The 18612-nt window shown below is 43.8% G+C and overlaps 1 protein-coding gene across 1 annotated transcript; it reads left to right on the plus strand.

The window, feature by feature from the left end:
* Positions 1–2908: 2908 nt before the first annotated feature.
* STX12 (syntaxin 12) lies at positions 2909–17109 on the plus strand. The gene is made up of 9 exons (XM_063177503.1): positions 2909–3038; positions 6023–6092; positions 7829–7928; positions 10269–10406; positions 11620–11663; positions 13447–13552; positions 13973–14045; positions 14202–14284; positions 15669–17109. Exons 1-9 carry the CDS (start codon positions 2927–2929, stop codon positions 15756–15758), a joined length of 816 nt encoding a protein of 271 aa, XP_063033573.1. The 5' UTR covers positions 2909–2926; the 3' UTR covers positions 15759–17109.
* The last annotated feature ends 1503 nt before the right edge of the window (positions 17110–18612 follow it).

Below are 18612 nucleotides of genomic sequence, written 5' to 3' on the forward strand. Positions count from 1 at the left end.
TCCTTATGGACTTGTCTGACTCAAAGTAGCTCTCAGACCTCCCTAGGGAAGACACACTTTCAGGAATCTTGGCACTTTCTGGAAAGCACACCCTAACTTTTCCTTTTGTCTTCATCCCTGGGAACCCAGGACTACTCTGATGCCCAGTGCAAAGGGGTTGGAAGGGACAGGAGAAGATTGCCTTTGGTAGGGATGGAGGGAAAGAACAGCCCTTTATGTAGCTGGGTCCATTGCCACAGCAGCATCTTGAAGCAGCTCTTTGGAGTAGCCAGGATGAAGCAGAAATGAGTAGGAACAGAGTGTGATCAGCCCGTCCTCCCCATGCCAGCGTGGCTGTCCCCAAATGAGGCAGAGTGATTGCTCGGGGGCCATGGGTGGTGACCTCGCCCTGGTACGGGCACCGCTGCTCAGCCGTGGTGCCGATAGAGCCAGCGTGGGCAGGAGGGGTGCCCGGCACCCGGGGCCACCAAGGGCCACCCAGGGCCACCAAGGGCCACCAAGGGCCCCTCGGGGACACCCGGGAACTCCCGCGGGGCGCGGCTGCCCCCTCGCGGCCCTGGGCGAGAACCGCCGACCTGCCCGGGCCCGGCCTGCGGGAACGGGGAGAGGAGTGCGGGGTGCCAGGCTCTAGGTACTGAACTGGGTACTGAGCGCTGGACGTGGGGAGCTGAATGCGGGGTGTCTAGTGCGGGATGCGGGTTGTGGGGTTTGGGGTGCCGGGTGCTGAGTGCGAGGTGTCAAGTGCTGGATGTGGGTTGTGGGATGCAGGGTTTGGGGTGCTGGGTGTGAGTTGCTGAGTGCAGGGTGCGGAGTGCTAAGTGCGGGGTGTCAAGTGCAGGATGCAGATTGTGGGGTTTGGGGTGCCAGGTGCTGAGTGTTGAGTGCTGGGTGTGGGGTGCTGAGTGTGGGGTGGCAAGTGCGGGATATGGGTTGTGGGGAGTGGGGTTTGGGGTGCTGCTGAGTGCGGGGTGTCAAGTGCAGGTTGTGGGGAGCAGGGATTGGGGTACCAGGCGCTGGGTACTGAGTGCTTGGTGTGGGGTGCTGAGCGTGGGGTGTCAAGTGTGGGATGCAGGTTGTGGCGAGCGCGTTTGGGGTGCTGGCTGCGGAGTCTGGGGATGGAGTGCCAAGACCTGGGTGATGAGTGCTGAGGGTCCTGGGGTTCACAACACTGGGGTTCCTTCTCAGAAGCAGGTGCTGGCCCCATCCTTCCCACAGCCACGCTCTTTGCTCCAGAGATGCAGGGATGTGTGGGCTATGTGTAATGGTGATGATATCTTCACACTGTGCACCCTCAGAATACAGAGTGAGGAGCCAGAACCCTGGGAATCCTCCTTGCTGAAGCAGAACACACTGCAAGCACAGCAGCACCATGGGGATTCCTTCAACAGCTACTACAATCACTTTAACTCCTCCTGCAAAACTCCTTTCCTCCTCTATGAGCTCCCTGCCCCATCTTCCCACTTCCATTTATGTCACAGGTTGGTATGAGTGTGACTCCCAGAGTGGCATTGGGGTGGGCAGACAGGGAAGTTTCCTTTCCAGGACCTCACCACCCTCACAGGGAAGAATTTCTTCCTAATATCCCATCTATCCCTGCCCTCTGACAGAGGGAAGCCATCCCCCTTTCTCCTGTCCCTCCATCCCAAAAATCCCTCTCTAACTTTCCTGGAGCCCCTTCAGGCCCTGGAAGGCCACAATAAGATCACCCTGGAGCCTTCTCTTACTGCATTACACAAATTTCATCCATGGCCCTGCTCCATATTTACCATCATTTTGACCTGGTCTGGATGCTTCTGAAATCAGAAATTTTTTTTTTTGTACCAAGCATTTCTTAAAGAAATATTTACACTCTAACTTTATGCACATATACACTGACTTCTTAAGATCTTACAGGGCAGGAGGCTCAGGAGGGATCACATCACTCTCTACAAATCCCCAAGAACAGGCTGTAGTGAGGTGGGTACTGGTCTCTTCTCTTGTGCCTGCAGTGAGAGGACAGGAGGAAATGGCCTTGAGCAGAGACAGTGGAGATTCATGTGAGATACTGGTAAAACCCTTTTGGCATTGGGCTGCTCAGGGAAATGGTGGAGCCACCAATCCTGAAGGTGTTCAAGAGGCAGGATGTGGCACTGGGCGATGTTTTAGTGGTGGAGGGTGTGAAAAATGCCAATCACTTGTTTTTAAAATTTTAAAAGTTTAATAGTAATAAAATGGTTATAAAAACAGTAATGCAATTAGAGTAATAATAATTTGGACAAATTGAATTAGGGTAATATGAGACAATAGAGACAAAGAGTTATGGACGTCCGAGTACCTTTTTCTGGGCAGCACGAGCCCGAAAAAGGACCCACATTAACAAAGGATTAACCCTTAAAAACAATAGTCCATTGCATATTCATACACTTCATACATGATGCATAAATTCCATTCAAATACAGGATTCTGTCTGGTCATCATCAACTTCTTCCTTCTAATTCTAACAGTGCCTTCGAGGTGGGAAGAAGTTAGTTTCTTCTGATAAGAAGGCAATAAATTCTTTTTCTCTGAAAGATTTAGGTGTCCTGTGGCTGCTATCTGGTGCGAGTGCCTCATTCCTTTCTTAAAAAAAAACATCCCACTTACATAGTCCTTACTTTAACTACAAAACTTACCTTTTAATTACAAGACTACAATTATCATATCATTAAAATGTTAATACAGCACTACTAATCAATACATCAAAATACATATGGTAAATATCTGCCTAGAGCCATATAATAGGCACTTTTCACAAGCTCCAGGTCGCTCGCCCCTCACGCCTCGCCCCTCTCCCCTCACGCCGCCCGCGCTCCCAGCACGCCCGCATTGCGCAGGCGCGGCGGCCGCGCAGGCGCGGGGCGGGCGGGCGCTGTCAGCCGGCGGGGCCCGCGCTCGCTCCGGCCCGGCCATGTCGTACGGGCCGCTGGACCCGCGCGGCCCCGGGGCGCCGCCGCCGCCCCGGGACTTCGGCGGCATCATCCAAACATGCAGCGGCAACGTGCAGCGCATCGCGCAGTACAGTGAGTGCGCGGCCGGGGAGGGATAGGGCGGTCCGGCCCGGCCCGGCAGCGCCCCGGCGCCGGTAGCGTGAGGGCGCGGTGGGAGCCGGGGCGGGCAGGGCACACCCGGGCCGGGCGCGCACAGCGGGCACCGGGCGCGGTGATGCCAGCCCGGCTGCAGGGCGGGGTGAGCACTGCGGGCGCTCTCTGTTGCTGTCACCGAGCCTCCCCTTCCCCAAGGCACCGGCTCCGGTGCCGGCATCGGGTGCTGCCCCCGGAGCCCCGGTGTCACCGGGTGTGGGAGCAGCTGCTGCCCCAGGGAGCTCGGAACGTGCGGTTCCCCCTCGCAGTGTCCTGCTGCCAGCAGGATGTCCCTAAGGACACGGCGTGGCACTTTGTTGTCATTAGAGAAAGTTACCGTATTGTATGATAATCATAGAAATCTCAGAACTGAGAGCTGAATTGCTGCTCCTTAAAGCCGTCACATGCAGGAGGGTCTTTGATGTAATCCTTCCTAAGGATACAGGCTTTGCTAAAAATGTCATTAATTGTCCAGGTGCCCATGCTAGATCAATTGAACGTGTTGGTTCCTCAGAAAGCTCGTGACTTCTCTGATGATACAAAGCTATTTATGTTACTGAAAATGCTTTGCTCAGTCATGTTCACTTCTCCTTGGTATAGACATTGCTGAATTGTTTCAAAGTTTGCCAAATAGCTTGGCTTGTTGAGGTTTTTCCCTTTTTCCCCCCTTTTATTTTTTTCCTTTACACTCCTTCTTTCTTCCTTCCACGGGATTTCTTTGAGCCTCCTGTTCTGAGCAGCTCAGCTTCTCTCTCTCATGGGACAGGCTTCTGCTGTCTCATGACCTGCAGCCATCCTATCTGCATGCCCTGCTATCTCAAGTTAAACAAACAGCCCTACAGTCTTACCGAGGTGGGTGGGAACACACAGAACATCTGACTTAGTGTTACAGTAGTTAACTTTATTACGCACTGTATAAAAGCTTTCCTTTCAAGCCGGGAGAAGAAGATATATTGAAGCCTTAAGGCTGTCCTCATTTCTTCCCCTGTGAGGAAAAGAGCAGGCAAACAGTGTGCACAGCTATTATTCACTTCTTTGGGGAGTCTGTGGAGTGAGCATTTCACACAAAATGTACAGAAAACTGGTGGCCTGAGCTGGCAATACTATTGTTTGCTCAGGTGATGTAGCAGACTTGCAGCTGGAGGAGAGATTGAAGTGTTTAAAGAAATCATAGCTGATAGATAGTGAGTATGTTGAAGGCTCTACAGCCTGAAATTAAAAGGCTTGGAGATGGAAAGCTGTTTTCTGAGGGGCTCTGTGTGTTGGTACATACACACTATGCAAAGAATAAAGAGCTCCAGCCTCTTCCTTTCATTTCCTAGACACTTCATTCTCATTTTGTGTAAACTGTGTGTGTTGCTGTTGGCTGAGGTAAACTCAGCAAAGCAAACTGCTGAAGCTGGCTCAGGGCAGGACAGGCATTGCCTGGCCTGGAAATGGGGCTGGGCAAGAATCTCCCCATGCAGAGAGAAATAAGGCACAGAATGTCTGGGCATTATGGCACAAATGCTGTTTGCCAAGTCCTCACAGCCACACACAGAGTGCAGTCCTGGTGCTGTTTGTCACCAGCTTGGCTTTGAATTTTTCTGACCTTCCTGTGTCTGACAGAGCTGTGAAATATGTGCACATTTGCTTGCTGGAAGCCAAGCTCAGTATATGAGGAGTTGCCAACCAATTCCTCATTGTATAACCTAACAGAAATCTGAAATTCTAGGTGAGAATACACTTGCTGGATATAAAAGCTAATTATGGATTAACTCATATTGCAGTCTTGTTGTAATCCATTGGACATCCCTTTAAAATAAGTGGCCATTGCAGGGATCTGATGCTTCTCCAGCAAGACATTTAATGAACTGCAGAGATTCCAGGCTAAAAGCAGAATTTTCACAGGAGGGTGTCTCTGAATTGTAAGAAACTCTTGTTAAAATCATGGCATAATTCAGTTCAATTCAGTTGCCTGTGGAGCTGTTTTAAGGTGATCCTCCTTGCTCTTGCCTCTCGCTGCATGATGAGCTAGCTGAGATTTCATGATTGATTTGGGACAATCAATCTTTGTGCTGCTGAGCCCAGCACTTCAGGAATGATAAAATCTGTGCTGCTGCACAATAGAGTGGAGCAGCTTCTTGATCTGTCAGAAAAGAATTCCAAGGTAGAGGGATTAGGGAGAGAAAATGTGCTTGCTTTTCAGGCAGGTTAATGGTTTGATGTGAATCATTGTGTGGTTTCGTGATCATGAGTGCCTACACAAAGGAAATAGTGGGAAAACATCAGAGATAAGGGAGAAGGAGGTCTAAAATACCTCTCTGTGATTTCAAATTGACAAACTGTGAGGTGCACATTGCTGTCTGTTCTTGAAAGATTGTTTGTGCCAGTATTGTGAAAGCTTTGGGCTGTCATGAGTAGAAAAATTCAGGTCTGGGGCAGGGAGTTTTGAAACTAATAGCAACACTTGGCATTTTCTTTGTATTTTTTTTAACAGAGCAGTAATAATTGAAGTAACTTAAAAATGATGCAAAAATGGCTACACAGCATAATGAAGTTTTTCTGCAGCAGTGCTAGCCTAAAATACTGAAATAGCAAAGCTGGTAGAAAGAGCTCTGTTAGTTGGTTTAAAAAGATTGAGGAAAAGGAATGCACTCATCCTCTCAGCAAATGAATTTTTCATCATATTTAGATGGAATTGCCTGTGTTTCAGTTGTGGCTGTTGTCCTGTGTCCTGTCTCTGGGCCCATCCTCTTGCCATCCCCTCATAAGATACTTGTATATATTTAAAGCAAATAATATAATTGTTGCCTTACTAGGTTAAGTCAGATACTGAAACAAATTTGGCTTTCTTTTGGGGGAAGCTAAAAGAATACATTCAAGAAGGAATAAAATGTTTGAACTTATCTTACTAACTCATCTTGTGATCTCTTTATCTTCAGCTGCTCAAATAAAGAATTTAATGAGCCAGCTGGGAACCAAGCAGGATTCCAGCAAGCTTCAGGAAAATTTGTGAGTATTAAATGAGCAAACATTGATATAGATGTTCTTTCATTTCTGTCTGTGTTCTTAGGCATAGTGGGTTACTTGCTTTGGGAAGATGCTTTATTAGATAAATTTAATACAGTCCTACAAACCCAGAATTACTAACTGCATTAAGTAGTTTACTGGACAAATTAAGGTGTTTCTGCAGGACTCTGGAGAAGCCATTCAAAACTGCTGGGTAGGAACAGTTCTTCCTATATTGTTCTTCTATGTAATTTTTTAATATTTTCTTTTAAAAACAGTAGTACCTCACCACGCATTAGCATTAGCTGCCCTCTGAGGAAGAGTCATACCAGCTTCACACATGATTCAGGAGAAATGAATGCCACACCAGTGTTTGGTGCTCACATGACACCAGGAAGGAAAAACAGTCAGGGAGCCCCATAACTGGAGACAAAGCAGCTGTAGTACAGATGGATTTAGTCAGTATATGGCAGACAAAATGTCACATTGTCATCTCAGAAGAATAATATGCCAGTGGGGGACAAAAAAAGACATTTAAACAGCTGTAATTCAAACTGACCCCTGGAGAGACTGTACAGGGCTTCTCTGGGTCTGTGCATCTTTATAAACTCATGGAACATAAACAGCACTTTATGGAAATAATAATTTCTGAGGTCATAAAGAAAACTTAAAAGTACATTCTTCCATGTGACAGCACCTTGACTCTCTGAATGCACAATTATCCTGGTTTTTATAATAGCAATTTTTCATAAGTTCATGATTGTAGTGAGAGATACACTGCATTTAAAGGATGAGATCAGAGTCCAATTGGGAGAGAAAGGGATTTGTTTCCTTGAGCTGCTCAGTTGACTCAATCTCTGTTTAATCAGTAGATTAAAGAATTAATCACTGGTGACCAAACAAATGCCTTCCCACTGAACGTCACTGCATAATCTCTCCTCTTTGGGGTGACAGTGGCTGCACCCCACAAATTGTCACCTGCCAAACCAACTTGCCAAAATGCATGGATGGTGGTTTTAGTTTACACAGACAGCTTATACAATAATGGAGCCTGAATGCCCTGATTTGTGTGTCCTTTGGGACAAGAAAGTGACTTGCACTTGAGCATCTTGTACCAGTTGAATGCAAAAGAAATTGCTTCTGGTTTTAGTATTTTTTCTTCCTAGTTTACAGTATAGGATTTATGTAATTATATTAGATTCTTCACAACAATAGCTTCATATTGCAATGTTGTTGAAAAACATAAAGGCTTAAGGGAAAGCCTTGCAATTCCTGAAGCTGAATTGTTCCTTCTGATTACTGTTTTTCACAAAAATGAAGAATTTAATATCAGAGTCCCTGTATTTTTATCAAATGTACAATTTAAACAATGGAATTGGTGGTTGTCGAGTGAAGAGTTAGTTACTAATTGGTACCATAAGAAATTCACCCTAAAAGTGGGATTATGTTCTCTGGATAAAGTTGCTTCTCTCTTATGCTATTGGAGAAAAAGATATTTTTTAAGTTACTGAATTAGCAGGGAGCAAAGAAATTATTTTAATCTTATTCTAAAAATGTAGTCCAGAGTCAAGTTGATGTTAAAAAAAAAAAAAGTACATCTCTGATCCTTTAGGTTGAAAAAAACCTCCTGTAAAGCTGTGTGACCCCAGAACTCCTATTTAGTCACCATTCTGGATATTAAATGCTCAGTGGCTGCTTTTTAGGTAGATCTTGTAACTGCTTTTGAATTTCTGTTCCAGACAACAGCTGCAGCACTCTGCAAACCGCCTGGCCAAAGAGACCAATGAATACCTGAAGGAGTTGGGGTCTCTGCCCCTTCCCCTTTCTGCTTCTGAACAGGTGGGCAGGCAGAGCTTTGGACATATTTCTAGATCCCTCATTTCATGAAACTGGGTAAATCACAAAGCCTGAGCTGCACAGCTGAAGACACAGCAGCTTTTTGCAATGAAGGATGATGGTGAAGTAGAGAAGCTCATTAAGCTGGCTCCATGTTTCCCAGGAGCAAATAGGTATAAAATTTCCCCACATGAGAATTAGAGGCCCTAAATGTTTGGGGAGAACACCATATGCAATTCTGGTTTGCTGAGTAAATTTCTGAAAAATAATCTTGTTTATAAAATGCCTGGTGTTGCAAGGTAGTGTTTTAGGATAAAAACTCAGAACAAAATGCCTTTCAGTATGAAATGTGAGCATGCCAGACAGCTTTCCCTTTGCATGGGATTTATTAGTGGTGGACGGGGAGAAGCTGACTCACTGTGCTTATATTTGAGTAAAGCAAAATATGATGAGCAAAGATTATGATTTTCTCTTATCAAATAGTAGTTCCTGCTCTCTGTGGGAAAGGGAAGGGACAGTTCTCTGCTGCCAGTGTCAATTCACCACTGCCTGCTTTTGGGATGATCTGGACAACAACCAGCAGATGATGTCCTGGTCTAATTCTGTGTTGAAGGTTTATGTGCCAGTTGGAAGCATGGCTGTGCTTTGCTGGATTGTTCAGCAAATATTTTTTCAGTTAATCTTCTGTGATGAACAAAATCCTGTCATGTGCATCTCACTGAATGCAGCCCAGGGAAAATTCAGTCAAAATCTGCAGAAGCTGGAATCAGCATGCTGAGGATCTGCTCTGCAAGAAGGGTTGTTGCTTCCAGAGGGTTCAGATGGAAGCCTCAGTGTATTATGAGGCTGCTAAGTGGCTTGTTATAGAAAAAATATAATTGAAAATTGGGTTTTCTTTCCTTGAAATGATTGTTGAATTGGTACAAGCTCATTGCAGGATTGCAGTCCTGGAAATCCCACAATTTGAGCCAGCTGTTGCAAATCTCTCAATCAGAAAACAAAAACTGACCTAATGTTGTCCTTGGGACAAGCTTTTCCATAATTTCTTATTTATCATTTGCTGGAATGTCACAGCACTCAAAGGAGATGTCATGTGGAAGCTAAATAAATTGACATTGTAAAATGAGGATGAAAAGGATTATTGCAACTAATGTATTTGGAAAAAAGATAAACTGAAATGGTTATCAGGACTAAGGATGTTATCTGATCTAAAAACAACTTAAAAATAATGTAAAATTGAAAATTTTGTACTGTGTGTGGCATGATTGGGAGAGACAGCTTAGGAGACTGGGACAGTGGGTGTTATCATTAGTTCTGGAAGTGTGGGGCTTCCTGTTTTTGTGATTTAAGTGGGAATTCGTGTGTATTCTGTTAAGTACTTTGAGGTTTGCTAAGTGAAGGAATGGAGGGAAAATGCATTGTAGGTAACTGAAAGATATGTAGTTAAATATGGTGAAGTACTGGAATGTAATTAGAATAAAAGTAATGATGTACTCAGATTTTAGAACTAGATTGAAATTGGAGAGCCTTGTTGCACAAAGCTGTCCTGCAGTTGGCAAGGCATTGCTGTAAGGAATTAAAACATGGTTTTTGTTCTGACAACTGGCAAGGCAAGGCATGGAGCATTGGTGTAAGGAATTAAAACATGGTTTTTGTTCTGACAACTGGCAAGGCAAGGCGTGGAGCATTGGTGTAAGGAATTAAAACATGGTTTTTGTTCTGACAACTGGTAAGGCAAGGCATGGAGCATTGGTGTAAGGAATTAAAACATGGTTTTTGTTCTGACAACTGGTAAGGCAAGGCGTGGAGCATTGGTGTAAGGAATTAAAACATGGTGGGTGTAAGGAATTAAAATATGGTGTGCTTTTTGTTCTGACCACAGGCACCAAAAAATCACTGAATACCAGTTCATTGTTATTGTTGTTATGATGATTTTTTAAAGAGTCTGACAGTCACTTTATGACAACTGAAAGGTATGTAGTGAAATGTGGTGAATTACTGGAATGTAATTAGAATAAAAGTAATGGTGTACTCAGACTTTGGAACTAGAGGGAAATTGGAGAGCCTTGTTGTGCAAAGCTGTCCTGCAGCTGGCAAAGCATTGGTGTAAGGAATTAAAACATGGTTTTTGTTCTGACAACTGGCAAGGCAAGGCATGGAGCATTGGTGTAAGGAATTAAAACATGGTGGATGTAAGGAATTAAAACACGGGTTTTGTTCTGACCACTGACACCAAAAGGTCACTGAATGCAGTTCATTGTTGTTGTTGGTTTTTTAAGAGTCTGGCAGTCACTTTGTCTGAATGGGAATGTCTGAATTCTTGTTTGTGTTTTGACTCCTCAGCGCCAGCAGAGGCTTCAGAAGGAACGATTAATGAATGACTTCTCCACAGCCTTAAACAATTTCCAGGCAGTACAGAGGCGAGTGTCAGAGAAGGAAAAAGAGACTGTAGCAAGGGCAAGAGCTGGCTCCCGTATTTCTGTGAGTATTGATGGGAATTTTGCAGTGATAAACTGAACTGTGAGTCTTCTGAGAGATCTTGTACTTGCCTTCCAACCTCATACCTGTTTGCTGGCACCTTACTGAGTGAAGCTCAGGCCTTGGTGCAGTAGTTTTCCATTCCAGGTGTTGGAAGTAATTTCTTGTTTCAGTGTGCTCCAGTGGCAGTGTAGAGGAGGGAAGGAATCCTGGTAAGTTGCAAATGTTGCAGAAGATGAGATGAGGAGTCAAAGCAAAGTATTGCAGGCTGCTCTTCACTTCATGTCAGCCCTATGCTATGAAATTTAAGACTTCAGAATGAAGCTTACCACACCTTAAATTATATCCCAAATCTCACACTGTGTTGCTTTATATTCTTATCATTTCTGTCCTGCTAATATCTCCAGTGTATGTTCACTGTTATGTTTTGACAAACCCCTGTGGCTCCTAAGAATTCATAATAAAATGGCCAATGAAAGCATTTTTCTCCTCTTGCCTCGGGGCTTTCTGCTAGGTATGCATTCTGAATTTCTGCAAGGGAACACATTTATCCATTGAATTATGCTCTTAATTTTTTGCTTCCTAATTTCTGCAAGGGAACACATTTATCCATTGAATTATGCTCTTAAATTTTTGGTTCCTAACTTCTACAAGGGAACACATTTATCCATTGAATTATGCTCTTAAATTTTTGCTTCCTAACTTCTACAAGGGAACACATTTATCCATTGAATTATGCTCTTAAATTTTTGGTTCCTAATTTCTGCAAGGGAACACACTTATCCATGGAATTATGCTCTTAAATTTTTGGTTCCTAACTTCTACAAGGGAACACATTTATCCATTGAATTATGCTCTTAAATTTTTGGTTCCTAATTTCTGCAAGGGAACACATTTATCCATTGAATTATGCTCTTAAATTTTTGCTTCGTGTTGGGGAAGGAGGTTACAAACATTGACAGCTGATCCAAGAACATGGACTGGCTGCTTTTGATCATTCAGTTGCCTCTGATTTGCAATCTGAATCTAAAAATTAAATCTAAACATGAAACTAAAATTAATCTTACATAACCTGAGTTAAATCTGAGGGCTGCAGTGACAGTGGCATTCTCCAAGAACTCTCTGGACAGGATGTGCCTTGGACTTCAAGATACTGCTGGTGATTTTGTGCATGGTCCTGGTGGTGTGACAGTGGTGACTCATTTGTCTCTTCCAGGCTGATGAGCGGTTCAGAGAAGAGCAGCTTGTTTCCTTTGATAGGTAATAACTTCTTGTACTCTTGAGGTTTTCACTGCACCTAACTAAAGTTTTTATGGTGTGATATATTATTGTAACTTGGGCCAGGCTCTGCTGGCTGAATGCAAAGCAAAAAGAATTGAAAAGCAACTCTTACAGCACATTTACTATGTAAAATCTGCATATGACAGTATTTTACCCTCCTGAAGTACAGCTTGTGTGATTGCTACCCTGAGGGGAACAGTAGTGCCCTTGGGATGTGGCAGCTGGAGCTCCTGGAGTTCTGGCCTGTAAACACAAGATTACCAGACAGGATTTCACTCACTCTCTTTCCACAGAGAGCTGCATATTTATATCATTGGTTTGGATGTTCTCTAGCAGCCCAGTTGGAGCTACAGCAGAATAGCAGATGAGGCTGCCTAAAATTCAGAAGTCCTGGGCATTGTGCACTGGCAAACTAATCCTGGAATGTGCACAAGACAGCATTGCTGTCACCTGCCAGACAGCTGTACTGCTTCTGCAGTGACAGTGTGCCTGTGATGGCTTTGTAAATGTTACATCAGTTCTGCATGTGGTAAAGAGAGCCTGAGCCCCTCCAGAAGTATCTGTGATTAATCTCTCAACTGGGCTGAAATCTGTTGGCCCTGTCTGTGTAAATCCTTTCTTGCTTACCTGTCTCATCCTCCCTCTGCAAAGTGCCCTTCATCTGCTTGGTGTGTGTCCCTTCCTTAGCCCTGGGCTTTCCCTCTGAGCCAGGGCTGAAACCCCAGGTGTTCATTATGCAGGTGCTGGGGTGGCTTTGAAGGCCTTAAAAAGGCCCCCTAAGTGGGACCCAGAGATGAGAGATGATGGCACACAGCAGCCATTCCACAGTAAAGCTGTTCTTGTGTGCCATGTGTCAGAAACTTCTGCTTTTGAGATCTGCAAACCCTATGGGCATCTCAGAGCTGAAGTACTGGAATGGCCAGCTGTGTCTGACCTATTCATGGAGTTTATTTTCATTTCTTTAGGCACTTTTAAGACTTTAAAACTTACTGTTTAGTGTTGTAGCAAACACTGGACTGATAGAATGTTTTCTGGCACACTTCTCTATTGAAAAGATGGAGATGTTGCCCTGGAAGAACATTCTAAGCTGAACATAGAGGTGGCTTTGTATTATAGATGCTGGCTCCACTCTAATTGATGTAACTTCTGCAGCAGTTGTGAAGAACCAGCTCATCAGGAGAGAGGTAGACTGGGATGCAGAGTTACTTCAGTTTTAATATCTCTTGTGGTGTGTAATTTAATTCAAAGTTCCTACTAGACTAATGAATTAAAATACTAAAACACTTTAGTCTTATCTCCAAATGCCAGATAGGCAAGAGTCCTTGAATCCAGATGCTTTTCAGGTGTTTTTCTGTTCTGTTAATGTGCTTGCAGGCTGCTCTCTATCAGAACTTTCACCCTGATTTCTCCCTTTTTGAGAGATGGTAAGAAGCAGGGAAGGTACAAGTATTTTTTTTAAAAAAGCAGAACTTAAATAGGCAATTTCTTCTAAATGCTGTAGGTAACTGTTATTTTCTAGAACAGAGTGTGCTATGCATGGAACTGCTTTCCAGTGCCTTCACACTGCCTGATCTGTCCCTTTTTTCAATTGCTCCAGTTTGTGACTGTTGTCACAAATTAGTCCTGTCCTTGTACACAGTGACAGGGCCAAGAACCTGGGGTTGTTCTGTAGAAAACTCTTCAACTTGAACTCATTTTGCCATAAAATGCAGCATGGAAGTACCTGTGCTCAGAGAGACACTGACTTTCCCTCTCTTTGCAGTGGTGAAGATTGGAATCAGATGCAGTCTCAGGAAGATGATGTGGCAATAACTGAACAGGACCTTGAACTCATTAAAGAACGAGAAACTGCAATCAGGCAATTAGAGGTGACCAGTCAATCCTGCACAGTTAACAGCACTGGGAGATAAATTAAAGGATAATTAATGGGATGGGCTGAGGAGAGCTGATGGTGGAGGAATAGAGTTCCTCCTAGAGAGGACTGATGCCAAGATAATCTGAAGGAGATTTATTTTCCCTTAGTGTTGACTCCATCAGATATGGCAGGAGCAACTCATGTCTCAGTGTTCATGCTGTGCTAATTGCTGGTGTGACAAAACAAATATTCAGTAGCTGGAGCATTGTAGGCTCCCATGTTAATCCCAACTTGCACAGGTAGTGACATCAAGTCAGTGAATGCTGGTGCCTATTCTGACCCTTTGAGTGATGGTCAGAAGAGGTACTAAGAGTGAGGATTAGAAAATATTGTACCCAGTGTTCATTGTAACTTGTTAAACTGTTGTCTCCAGGCAGACATTTTGGATGTCAATCAGATATTTAAGGATTTAGCCATGATGATTCATGACCAAGGAGATATGATTGGTAAGTGCATTTGGATAATAAATTTTTTCTTGATTCAGTTACATGGATTAAATTTTTCAGTATTTTGCATTAAAAGTATTGTATTTCCAGCTGTAATTTTGAAACACTGAAGCTCTGAAATATTTTGCAATGAATTCCCCCTTTTTTTTTCCATAGATAGCATAGAGGCAAATGTGGAAAGTGCAGAAGTCCATGTGGAAAGAGCCAGTGAGCAGTTACAGAGGGCTGCCTATTATCAGGTAAATTCTGTGTGCTTGCTTGACTGTCAGTGTATGGTTGAGCACTAATGAAACAGGCAGAGCAAGACACTGAGGACTGCAGCACACCAGACTAGTTATTAAAACCAGCTCATGCAAGCTGGCACTGATTCAAAATTGCCTGCAAGGAGTACATAAAGCACTTGAGCCAAAAACATGGTATTGAAATTGGTATTGAAATTCACATTCTACTTGAGAATAAAAGAGTAGAAATAGAGTCTGGCCATTCACACTCTGCAAGCCTAAGTGTTTACCTGTCTTTGTTGTTGTTAGGAGTTAGTAGAAAAACAAGAACAAATTCTGATATTGTAAATATATTAGCCAGGACTCTGGCATACAAAAATCTATGCCCAGATTTGGGTAACTTCTGGTCACCAGAATTTGCAACACTCCTGTCCAGCTGCTGAGTTTCTGTCCCATAGTCTGTTCTCCCTGTCCCAATCCCAGATAAAATCTCTTGCAGTGGCTCTCACTGCTGAATGGTAGCCTGTAGGTTCCTTTCTGTAGGTTCCAGTGTTTTCTGTAGGTTCCTTTCACCATCCTTATCCCTTTAGATCCACCTTCTGTGAAGGGTTCTGCTTTAGTCAGTCCCATTACTGCTGAGACTTCCAAGAAAATATTGGACTCTTCCAAGCTGTTAAGTGGGAGCTACTGGAGGGCAATAAAACTCCAATGCTGTTGAGTGCAAGGCTGGGAATGTTGGTTTTACCATCTGGCAGCATGTAGTAGAATTCTCTCTCTCCATGGCTCCCTTGCCAAAGTTCTGAGGTATTTATAAATCTAAGTTTGGGAGCTGTTGGACATGTTTTGCATGTGGGTTTTTTTCTGGATGGAGAAAGAAGTGGTTATATATAGCTACCCTCAAATCCTTAGATGCCAAGTTAAAAATATTTGGTGTATGTGGATGGACTGTAGTTTCCTGTGATGAATAAAGTGAGGAAAGCTGTGAAATCCAAGTTTATTAACTACACATGAAATCATTTAAATTGTAGATATGCAACAAGTGGCCAAGGGGAGATTGTATGTGAGAACTGCTTAGGAGTTTGATTAGGAAAAAATCTAAATAGTTAGAAAGATCTGGCCTTCTCTGAGGCTTGTATTTTCCTTAAGAGAAGCAAAACCTGTCACATTTTGACTTAACTGCATCTCTTAGACCACTGCACTCCTAAAATTAAAAACATTCACTTGTAGAATCGTGGAGTTTAAGGAACATGTAAAAGTGTTCAGACTGCACTGGTTGCTGCTCTCAAATAACTGTGGGGGTACCAAGTGCTCCTGTTGACCCAAGTCAGTAACATGAATGGTAGCCTTGCTTTTTCCTCAAGTGTTCCTGCTGTCAGTGGCTTCTTTTCTCTTCTCTTATTAGAAGAAATCCCGTAAGAAGATCTGTATCCTGATTCTTGGCCTTGCTGTGGTCTGTATAATCATAGGACTCCTTATCTGGAAGGCATCATGAAATCTTCCCATGGGACCCAGTGTCACAGCTGAGGTTTTTTCTGTCAGAGCAAACAGGCTGACTTAGTCTCGGAGATGAATTGACCACCCTGAGAGAGCACAAGTTGGAACTGCTTCTAATAATAGATATTAGCAACTAATGTGCAGATAACTAGTATATGGAATTAGTGAACCATGGAGACAGTATTTATCAGTTTATATACAGATTATATTGTTTTATGTAACTAAAATCTCGTGGTTTTGCTTTCTGTAATGTGTTCTTCCCTGTCCCAGCTGTATGCTGAAGTGTGATCAATAATTGGAGATGTCTTGTTTTTGACAAAGTCACACAAGTTCAACTTTTTGTGTGTGTAGGTAACTTTGTTGGACTGGAATGAGAATGGCATTCAAAGACAGCCCACCACCAAGTCACATTATGTAACTCCAGCAGTTTCTAAAGTCTCCAGTATCTGCCCCATGGTTTTATTGTCTCCAAGTGGCTGTGGTTCTAGATTCTCTTGAAGAAAAGGATGTTGTCACAGATTTGAGAGGCAAGGAGGGGATGTGTGGATGATGATTTGAACCTCTACATGCTGGTCAGTTTAGCCTTGAGACTCTTAACAGTGTAGTTTCATTTTTTGGGGTGTGGTTGGGGTTGTTTTTTTCACAAAATGCATCACTTGAGGACAGAATGTTCTTTGACTTAGAATCTAACAGTGCAATCTCCTTAGACAAACTAGCTGGTCGCTTGCTAGTGGACAAATAAATCTCTTCCAATGCTGACTCAAGCACTAAATATAAAAGGTTTAGCTGCTCACTCCCAACTTTTCAGAAGCTTCCAGGGGGAAAAACACTTAAAAATGAGGAAGTGGGCACCTAAGTTTACAAGCTAGTAAGATTAGTGAAGAGTTTTAGCAGAAATCTTGATTCTGAAGTGCTCTTGAAGCTCACTTGTGGTGTTCTAGTAAATATTATGTGTGGCTTGTGAACATTTGGTATTTTCAATTCTTTATGAAATAGAAAGTGCAGAAACTGGCTGAGTGAAGTGCTGGGATTTTCAGGCTGGGGATGTGTGTGCACATGACAAGGATTGCTGGTTCCAGCTCACAGGGTTGGGCAGAACAAGCAGGCACTCCCCACTCCAATGCAGCTCTGAACTGACATGCACTGAGGGAACAGTAATCTGTCCAAAGCCCAGTGGGGGTGGGAAATGCAGCATACTGACCCATTTTGTATTTAATCCTTCTTCCATGTCTCGTCTGTAATAAAGTAAACGTGAAAGCTGGGAAGGGAGTTCTCCCATTGCACAGTGGTTTGCACTATTGCGCCGCCATTCCATCCAATAATCATCAATAAACACTTTTAAAAGCCTCTCTCTGAGCTCATTTCTCTTGCAAAGGTGTGTTTGCAGTTCCCTCTCTTGTAGCCATGATATTTTATGAAAAATGCTTTGCTAGGATTGGTCTCATGTGGTTGTTTTTAATTAATGGCCAATCACAGCCCAGCTGTCTTGGACTCTCTGGTCAGTCACAAGATTTTATCATTCCATTCCTTTCTTTCCTTGCTAGCCTTCTGATGAAATCCTTTCTTCTATTCTTTTAGTCTAGTTTTAATATATCATTTAATATAGTATATATCATAAAATAATAAATCAGCCTTCTGAAACATGGAGTCAAGATTCCCATCTCTTCCCATGTCAGGACTGCCTGCAAATTCCCTCACCCTCTTAAGTGGAGTAGAGGAGTTTACATCAGCAAATAGTGTTTCCTGCAGTTTTAGTTCTGTGCTCCCTGATTTTTCAGAATGAATCTCCCTGAAAACACAAAATCCATTTCACAAGGACACACACAATAGTTCTGTGCAGAGTCCTGTACAATAGCTGATCCCAGAAAAATTAATCTCATACCACAGAGCAGCATTGGGGCAGCTCTCACTATTTGTCTTTTGCTAGAACTTATAGCTGTTGGTGAGCCTGTATGATAAAATCTGACTTGAAAGCAAGGGAACTCTGTGTCCTGCTCCTTTTTTAAAGTTTTCCTAGGAAATGGGCAGGAGCTATTGATTTGTGCATGCCTGCTGCCAGGTGTCACATTGCCATTTAAGAACAGAAGCACTTAGTTTTGTTTGTTTGTTTAGGTCACCAGACCTAAACAGGAGCATTATTTGTAGGCTCCATCCTTCTTCTTGCCTGTTTTATTCCTCTGGAAACTGGAATTGAGGGTACAGGGAGCTGAGCTCAGGGTTTCTGTAACTTCTTGACTCCTTTCTCCTCTCTGCACATCATGGTTCATGGCAGTAGAACTGGTGGTTTTAACACTCTTGATTAATGAAACTCCCGTGGCTGTTGCTGCAGTGTCCTGGTGTCACTATGAGACACTTCAACATTTATAGGTTTCTAAAAGTGACAGTGGATTGGAGGGTGACAGTGCCACCTCTCCAATGACACTGGGCAAACCAACAGCCCATCAAATTTCTCCTCCTCCAGAAAAGAATGCAAAACAACGAGTTATTCACAGAAAGTGTGGGAGAAAGTTCGTTACAAGAATGTCAACATCGGAAGGCTTAGAAAATCTTAAAAAATCAGGGTGACACATCCTGGCTCTTGGATGCGTCTCCAAACCCCTCCGGGAGTTTCTGGAAGCGTTCTGGGGAGCGAGCGTGCCGTGAGAGCCGGGAAGGGAGCGCGCTGTACAGCCCCGGGTACCGCCCCGGGCACAGCCCCGGGTACCGCCCCGGGCACAGCCCCGGGCAGCTGCGGCGGCCGGGCCGGGAGCGCTCGTACCGGGCCGTGCCCGGGGCTCTGCTCGGACAGGGGCGCTGTCCCCGCGTTCCAGTGTCAGTACTGGCTCTGTCCCAGGATCGGTACCGGGTCTGTC

This window comes from Melospiza melodia, chromosome 27 (genome assembly GCF_035770615.1).
Source record: "Melospiza melodia melodia isolate bMelMel2 chromosome 27, bMelMel2.pri, whole genome shotgun sequence".
In the NCBI taxonomy this organism is placed as follows: domain Eukaryota; kingdom Metazoa; phylum Chordata; class Aves; order Passeriformes; family Passerellidae; genus Melospiza; species Melospiza melodia.

What these genes read in the sequence shown, in the direction of transcription:
- STX12 (XM_063177503.1), top strand. Translation starts at nt 2,927, where the DNA reads ATGTCGTACGGGCCGCTGGACCCGCGCGGCCCCGGGGCGCCGCCGCCG. An exon ending in GCAGCGCATCGCGCAGTACA is followed by an intron (nt 3,039 to 6,022) that starts GTGAGTGCGCGG and finishes CTTTATCTTCAG; the next exon opens with CTGCTCAAATAAAGAATTTA. An exon ending in CAGCTTGTTTCCTTTGATAG is followed by an intron (nt 11,664 to 13,446) that starts GTAATAACTTCT and finishes CTCTCTTTGCAG; the next exon opens with TGGTGAAGATTGGAATCAGA.